Below are 8,321 nucleotides of genomic sequence, written 5' to 3' on the forward strand. Positions count from 1 at the left end.
CGTATTTGTGTCAAAATTTTAATTCCGTAAATTGTTTAATTTGGTGAATTTGTGAATTTTTATTATTGTGGGAAGTCCGTCGGGATGTCCTTGGGGATGTCCGTCACTGTGCAGTGAGATTTCCTTATGACGTAACAGTGCAGTGAGAAGTCCTTATGACGTGGCAGAAGGTGTTTTTGGGATGTACGCGGCGATGTCTGGCGGGACATCCGCACCACCGTCGATGCTTAGAGGGAGAACCTTTCATATCTATCTTACACCAAATACAGTTTTCAATAGTCAAGCAGTTCTGCTTAACAGTACATACTGACCAACAAGTCATAAAAGTAAAATATTTTTGTGAATTTTACTAGCCAATTTTTAGAATATTTATTTTTAAAAACCATGTTGTAGACTCGTAGTTACAAATTTGGTGAAATATTATGTAAGATTCGGTTAATAATCCTACATGTAGTACTCCCTCCGTCTCACTCAAGATGATCATATTTTTTAGTGACACGAGATTTTAGGAAGTGTTGTTAGGCGGAAAAAGTAAAAAAGAAAAAAGTTGTTGAATATTTTAATGAAAAGAGAGAGGAGATGAGGTTATTTCCAAAATTAAAAAGTGATCATTTTGATTGGGATAAACCAAAAAGGAAAAGTGATAATCTTGAATAGGACGGTAGTAGGTTTTAATGTCGTAGGTTTTAAATTTTAAATGTTTTTCACATAAATAATGACGACATCACCGGAGACGTAACTGCAAAAATAGTCTTTACTTTCTTATACGCCAAATTAAATTATTTAAAAAATTAATCTATTATTCAATATTAGATTGCTCGTAAATAATTACTCCACCATTTGATTGAATCTTGTAGAGAATCAAGACAAAGTGAACGTAACCACACATGCATAGAGAAATCCGATTAAATATATATATAGGCAAAGAAATTAATAAATAATTAATTAATTTAGTGTCCCAAGTCTTCTCCGTTGAGAGACATTCTCTAGAAAAGTCACCTTCAAAATCTCTCTTTCCTCAAAACGGAGAAGATAACAACAAAATCCAACCCAATTGCAATCGTGCTAGGTCTGATTTCTTTTTTCATCTTCTCTTTTTCCGCACTGTTTTTTTGTATCAGTATTTTGCTCGTCAGATTTGCAGTTTCAGGAATTACAGAGTTTCTCGCACTGTAATCCGTCGGTTTTGCAGGTCTGGGTAAATCCCCTCTCTGTTTTTTTTTTATTGCTCAAATCGTTTTGAGTTTACAGTTATGCGTTGCAATTTTTTGAGTTTTGTTGATAAATGTTCGGTATTCGCTAGTGCTTGTGATTGTGTGGACTACAGATAATTTAGTAATTTAGAGAGGTTTAATGTACGGCATCGATGGTTAGGACTCTGTTTCGTGCTTTTAATGTATGGATAATGGATAATTAGGCGAATGCACATTTATCTTCGTCTTTAGTTGGCATAGCTGGTTTTAAACTCTGAAATTTCATGTCGTTTCTCAAATTTCTGTAATATCTAGGAGTTTTTGGTTAGGACTCTGTTTCTCTGCTTTTAATGTGTGGATGAAATAGACGAATGCACATTTATCTTTGACGATTGAGCTGGCATATTATTAGTTAGTTTTAAACTCAAAGTTTCGTGTAGTTCCTCAAATTTATGTAATATTTCGAAACACGGACAAGTTTTTTATTTTCGACGCTGTTAATGTATGAATCATTAGACTAACGCACATTTATATTTGATTTTCGACGCTGTTAATGTATGAATCATTAGACCAACGCACATTTATATTTGACAATTGAACTGACATAGTTGGTTTTAAACATGAAGTTTCATGTAGTATCTCAAATTTCTGTAATATCTCAAAAAACAGATTAGTTTTTGGTCGGGCTGCTTTCAATCTGATTCTGAATTTTGGATTGGCAGATATGCAGAGCCAAGTTGTTTGCAGTGGGTGTAGAACTGTCCTTCTTTACCCAAGCGGAGCTACAAATGTTTGCTGTGCAATTTGCAATATGGTCACTTCCGTGCCACCACCGGGTAATGATCGAAAAAATTCCTTGCCTAGCTACATGAAACAAATTGGGCCAAATTTTTTTGCTAATCGATGGAAAAACTTTGGAATGAATAGTATGTCTGTTAGTTTTTTTTTACTCATGCTGCATAGTTTAGTTCATCATGTGATAGTTCTTTGTTACAACTTCGGTGGCAGCAATCTTTAACTCCTTCCCTTCCCATCAGATAGGAAATTCACTTGTTAGCTTCAAGTTGCAAGTGTTAGAAGATGTAATGAAGCTAGAAGTAGCTAAAGGATGCAATGTAACAGTAGCCATAGATGTATAGCAGAGTAAATTTCTTGTATTGATAATACTAGAGATGGTTACAAAATAAGCTATACATCTGTTTTTATACTATCCAATAGAAGGAACTAGAACATAACATCAAAACCCTAGCTAAGCTAGCAAACAATAACTGAAGGCATAAATCTCTGCAACAATGAGCACGAGCTCTCAATCCGTAAATCATTATCCTCTTGTCAGGATCTCTTTCCACGTCTGATGAATAGGTTGAGAGCTCCTGGCTTCTTTGCATGACATGGCATGCTTTATCAGATGACAAGCTTGATTTGTTGGAGTAACTTTTTTCTTGATCACTTCATCATCCGTGCTCAAGGTTGCTCCATGTATAATCACTACGAGCAATTCCCTTCATGCATTACAGCAATTTGTGTTTTACTGCATGTTCTTTAGCATCTGGTTTTTTGATGTGTTTAAAAAATTGATGGCTTATTTTTTGCACTGGCAAATCAACCACACAGCAGTACTTTGTGTTTCTCCCTTCCTTATCATGGAATATGAAAAAGGCTGAATAAAGATTATCCCTTCCTTCATTCCTTTCCAATGCCTTAGCTGGCCACGTAATCCAAAATCATGGGGACCTACAAAACACATTCACCATGGTAATGTATATTGTAATTCCTTTGAACGTGGGGGAAATTACTATTAATAGTAATCTGAAATTGAGAGCCCATGACTGGACAGACAAGGTGTTCTTAGTGTGTTCTGTTGATTATTGGTAGTGACAATAAGCAAATCTGTAACTGATCGAATTTCATATTTCTGTGTTTTTGGGTATTCTATGCAGGGATGGAAATGGCTCAATTAATATGTGGAGGTTGTCGCACCTTGCTTATGCATGCTCGTGGAGCAACAAGTGTCAGGTGCTCCTGCTGTCACACTGTAAATCTTGTGCCAGGTATAAACTTGACAATAAATTTACATTTTAATGCTAGACCACCCCTGTCAATAATCATCACACTCTACAAAGAATGATAACCCTGTCTCCTAGTCATGCATGCTAATTTCATGGCAGTTGTGCAAGTTATAGTGTTCTGTTAATAGATTTGCGATCATTACCTAATTATTTTTCAATGACGGTGTGCAGCTGCCACGCCTCCTAACAATGTTGCTCATGTTAACTGTGGAAATTGCCATACTATGCTGATGTATCCTGCTGGAGCGCCATCTGTAAAATGTGCTATTTGTCACTTCATCACGAATGTTAATGTAAGTAGTATCATGGTTTGTTTTCTGTGCAGCTATACTTTTAGTTTCCTCACCCCCTACGTATGTTAAACAAAATACTAGCAATAAGTAATGTTTCTCATTCTCTCTTTTTATTCAATAGAGATTTATTTCTAGTAAAAATGAATAAAATTTGGTCTTGGCTATAAATAATCAAGTGGTAGGGAGATCTGCACGACTCAAGTCTTGTACTTGGTAGAGTCCTATTTATCTATATCACTGGCACTGAGACTGCTCTTATTTTGTGATCCATGTTTCAAGCATAGTAAAAGAAACTTCTTCAAACAGCTTTAAGATGTATGTATAATTATTTCTCATGATTAAACATCTACAAGTTGATCCATTCTAAAGGTATGTGCTTTGGATGCAAGGAAAGGATCATAATTATATATGTAATGAACTAGTTCTAATGTTGTTCTTGCCTGTTTGATATGTTATTCATTGGTTTCTCTTCTGAAAACAATATGATTTAAAAATATTTGGTAAATGAAATATTTCGTGGTTGAGATGCTAGACCAGAATTCTCCAAATTTCTATGTGCATTAATAAGTATATAAGTGGGAAACGTAGCCTTACTAGTTTGTAATGGAAGGCCAGTACTATGCAGATGGTAACCGAGGTGGGAACTTAAAACAGGAGAAATAGTTCGTTATTCTGTGTATCATTCAAAAACATGAAACCAATTTTAAATTTCATTTGGATTGTATGCTTCAAGCCAGGTTAATTGCATATTTGCATTGGCTTAATCTATACTTTATCTTTTGCAGATGGCCGATACTAGAGTTCCCATTCCTGTAAATAGACCTGTAGGGAACTCCAATTCTGCACCAACACAATCTACATCTACAGTAAGTTCATCACCTCCCATATGGCGACGAGCATGACACCTTCTTTCGCATCAATTAGTTGGAAACTCATATTTCATTTTCTTGCTGCAGGTAACAACAGCTCATTCTCACAATCAAACGGTAGTGGTGCAGAATCCCATGACTGTCGATGAAAGTGGCAAGTTGGTCAGTTCGTCCACCCTTGGTTTTGCATTAAATTGTATGGTTCAATTTCATGTAAAAATGATGAAATCTGTTCTTCAACAGGTGAGCAATGTGGTCGTTGGCGTGACGACATAAGATGTGTGTCGATGTAAAGGTACGTCGGAAGAGCATATAGAGAGAGAACCTGTGCATATTGTGGCTATGATTAGTATGGAGCTAATAAAATTTGGTGTAAAGTTCAAGAGAATAACTGGCTATTTTGCACTCTATAATAGCGTGCCTCATTTTGCTACCCAGGAATTGTATGTTGAACACTGATAATATATACACTTTTATTCGTAAGTAGAATGATAATGCTTGGATTGCTTATGGTTCATCATCACACCACCTTCACCTCTTGCTTCTGAAATGCATATTCAATAATTGGGATATAAACGGCATGAATTTTACATCGTGTCAATCACCCTGCTACATAGGGATATAAAATTGAAATGACGTCTAATAGCAATCAATGGGCGGACCTATGTGTATTAAGGGAGGGGCTAAAGCCCTCAATAAAATTGTTTTTTAACTTTTTTTCTTATATGAAATTTTAAAATTTATCCAAGTCTAATGTAAATTATTGAGTAAAAGCCCCTATAATAATCTAAAACGTCCTAAAATATACTTTGAAACGAAATTTAGAAATTTCAGTCCCTAGTGGTATTTATTTCTGCGTCCGCCCATGCCAATCATAACGACAAATTGGTAAGCTTTACAACGAAGGTAGGCATGCGCCACAATACTATTTGGGTTGTTTGAAAGAAATGGGGTATATTCCCCACTACATAAAGAAAAACATCCTTTTGCTCTTTCGAGAAAATTAACATTAATACTACTACTTGTCAATGGAGATTAATTTTGTTGGATCTGAATCATGATATAAGATAAAATAGCACTTGTTCCGTTATTTAGATGCTTTTTATTCCTAAAGTCAAAATTTGTTGTGCCTTTTACCTATATTTTCTTTAATCATTCTTTCTTTCTTTATTCTTTCATTCCTTTCCATGAATGTTCCATTACAATAAACTGAGTTTTTGTTGGGTATGTTTATACACGACTTTTGAAATGTTTCAGTTAAGAATGTGTTTCGACATCCATGTGATATAGAGTAAAACTTCCTTTATTTAGTAGTATCAAAGTGACAAAATGAGTTGGTATGTTAAACCTATATATGATTATTTGATAAGTAGAATTATAGAGGGGCCATATCCAATTGTATAAGCAAACCTTAGTGTAAATCTGGATATATTGTCTAGATTTATTATGTAAAAACATTATCTTAAAAAGTGAAAACTATCAACAAAATTTTAGGTATCCCGTGTCCAATATATACGTACATATATATACAATTCTATAATGGTAATGATATAGGTTGAACAGCTTTCTTTCAAAAATAGCGACATGTAGATATTACCGAAGAACATTTACACTGATGGTTGAAATTACCACAAAGTTTTAGTCCATAAATTTGTTACTAGTTTTATTTAGTGTTAAATGTTTTTTTGTTAATTGAGAAAAGGGTACGGTGAGAATGGAACCATTTTCTATATATATAGAGTTAAATTTTCGTAGTTCAAACATTCTTAAAAAATTTACATTAATAAAATATTCATTTCGTTACATGTTAATGGGGTTATTTTTCTATTTTACGAAGTTCAAACATAATTAAGTCATTTTTATTTTTGTCCGAAAGCAATCATCTCTCTCACTTTATCACCATCTATTTAACACGTTGTTGAAAAGAAATGTCTCAATTAATCATCAATGGAGAGAGTATTTCCTGTTAATAGAGAGTCTAATTTTCATAGTTTGAATAGTCTTAAGCAAAAGACTATTAAATACTCCTATTTTCTATTATAGGTAATAAACCTATATACCTGACAACAATTTATGTGTGTCTGTATGGTCACTGCCCGCTGATTGCCTATTTAAACCTAGAAGTTAGAATCCTAATTTCAAAATTCAAGGCCGTAACAATGCGACCCTACGTCAATACAAAAATTGCAGTAATATGTACTCCTCCCACTTTCTTCCAAAAATAGCCCAATTCCTATAATTTAATATATTATCTCCGTCTCAACTAAATTGAGTCCTATTTTATTTTGAAATGTCCCAACTAAGTTGAGTCATTTCCTTTTTTAACAAAAAATAAAACATCTCATTATTCTTATATTATTCCAATATCTACTTTATTTTCTCTTTATCTTTCCTACTTTATTGTTCACTCATATTTTTCAACACAATTTCTTAATCTCGGTATCCTAAAGTTGTTTATCAACTTAGTTGGGATAGAGGGAGTAGTACTTTCTCCTTTCTATGTTAATTGGATTATTTTTTTTATTTTAGAAGGTTTCAACACAATTGAGTCATTTTTAATTTTTTTTAAATAACTTTCTTTTTTATTTTTATCATTCTTTATTTATTCCACTTTATTCTCTCTTACTTTATTCACTATCCATTTAACACACTATTTTAAACTCCGTGCCAAATTAACAGGAAAGAGTAGTATTTATATTTTATAAATATCATATGGAGTATTTCTTTAAAAATTGTTTAATATAGATTTTATTTTATATTTCAAAATTTTAATTAAATACCTCTTATTTATATAAAAAAACAGATATATTAGTATCGTATATAATAATTTTATAAAAACACTAGTACTAGTACTAGTACTACTATTTATCTACTCAAATCATATTTATTAATAACGCATGAAAAGAAAATGTGTTAATTTATTGTGTTACAAAAAAAATGTAATTGATTGTATTAATGTTGGTTTACTTTGGAGAAAATGAAAGTGAAAGATTTTCGCTGGACTATACCAAAAATGAAGAACATATCGAATTAAGAAAATAATACTACTCAAGTTTCAAATTTAAACTAAAATAGTAACTTCACAATTGTAAGTACTCCCCCGTCCCATAAAAATAGGCATTTGGGATTGATACATGTTTTAATGTATAATTGGTAAAGTAATAGAGAAGGAGAAAAAGTAGTTGAAATTGTATAGTGGACCGTAGGGTCTATAAATAATAAAGGAAAAAAAAAGGTTTTCATAAATGAATATGAACTATTTCTATAGGACGGATGAAAAAAGAAATATGGTCCATTTCTATGGGATATAGGGAGCAGTTTTTAGGCCTTTTCGAGTAGGAAATCAATCAGGCACTTCAGTTAGCAAATAATTTCTTACACCATGTGATAGTAATCTAGAAGTAAAAAATGAGTGAATTTTATGGGTATACTTGAATTTGGTGATAAATATTAGAAAAACAAAGCGGACTCAAAAAAATCTTGTGCAAGAGCTAATCAGTGTTATTTTGAAGGGCTTCTTACATACGTAGCAAAACAATGATATAATTATGGAAATGAACCGAATTACACTATTCTGATAATATAGATTATGCTATTTAATAAAGCAGAGTTTATATTTTTGAAATATTCCAACTCCTTCTAGGCAAAAGCTTCAAAAATCGATGCATCTCAATTTAGAGGGAACATTTTTTTGTCCATTTTACATTAGGCCATCCACAACGCTGTCTCTATACCGTCTCTTAAACCGTCTCTTAACTACTATTTGAGCACTATTTGAGGGCCCCACTGTCCTTTTTTCCTCCATCTCTTAACTAAGAGACGGAGGCTGCAACGCTCCGTCTCTTAACCGTCTCTATACCGTCTCTTAATTACTATTCATTCAATTTAATTTATAAT

General features: G+C 33.0%; 1 protein-coding gene across 6 annotated transcripts; it reads left to right on the forward strand.

Moving 5' to 3' along the window:
• The first annotated feature begins 949 nt into the window (after positions 1-949).
• Positions 950-4,941, forward strand: LOC121804520 (protein LSD1-like). Of its 6 annotated transcripts, none has more exons than XM_042204095.1 (8): positions 958-1,069; positions 1,137-1,198; positions 1,916-2,029; positions 3,134-3,244; positions 3,434-3,555; positions 4,341-4,421; positions 4,512-4,586; positions 4,668-4,941. In XM_042204095.1, the coding sequence occupies exons 3-8, from the start codon at positions 1,918-1,920 to the stop codon at positions 4,698-4,700; spliced, it is 534 nt and encodes a 177-aa protein (XP_042060029.1). In that variant the 5' UTR covers positions 958-1,069; positions 1,137-1,198; positions 1,916-1,917; the 3' UTR covers positions 4,701-4,941. The 6 variants fall into 6 exon arrangements, with proteins under 6 accessions (XP_042060026.1, XP_042060031.1, XP_042060027.1 ...); XM_042204094.1 differs by having other exon boundaries at positions 1,137-1,192; XM_042204092.1 differs by having other exon boundaries at positions 950-1,192.
• Positions 4,942-8,321: the final 3,380 nt, after the last annotated feature.

The sequence above is a fragment of the Salvia splendens genome, chromosome 5 (genome assembly GCF_004379255.2).
Source record: "Salvia splendens isolate huo1 chromosome 5, SspV2, whole genome shotgun sequence".
NCBI classification, from domain to species: Eukaryota; Viridiplantae; Streptophyta; class Magnoliopsida; order Lamiales; family Lamiaceae; genus Salvia; species Salvia splendens.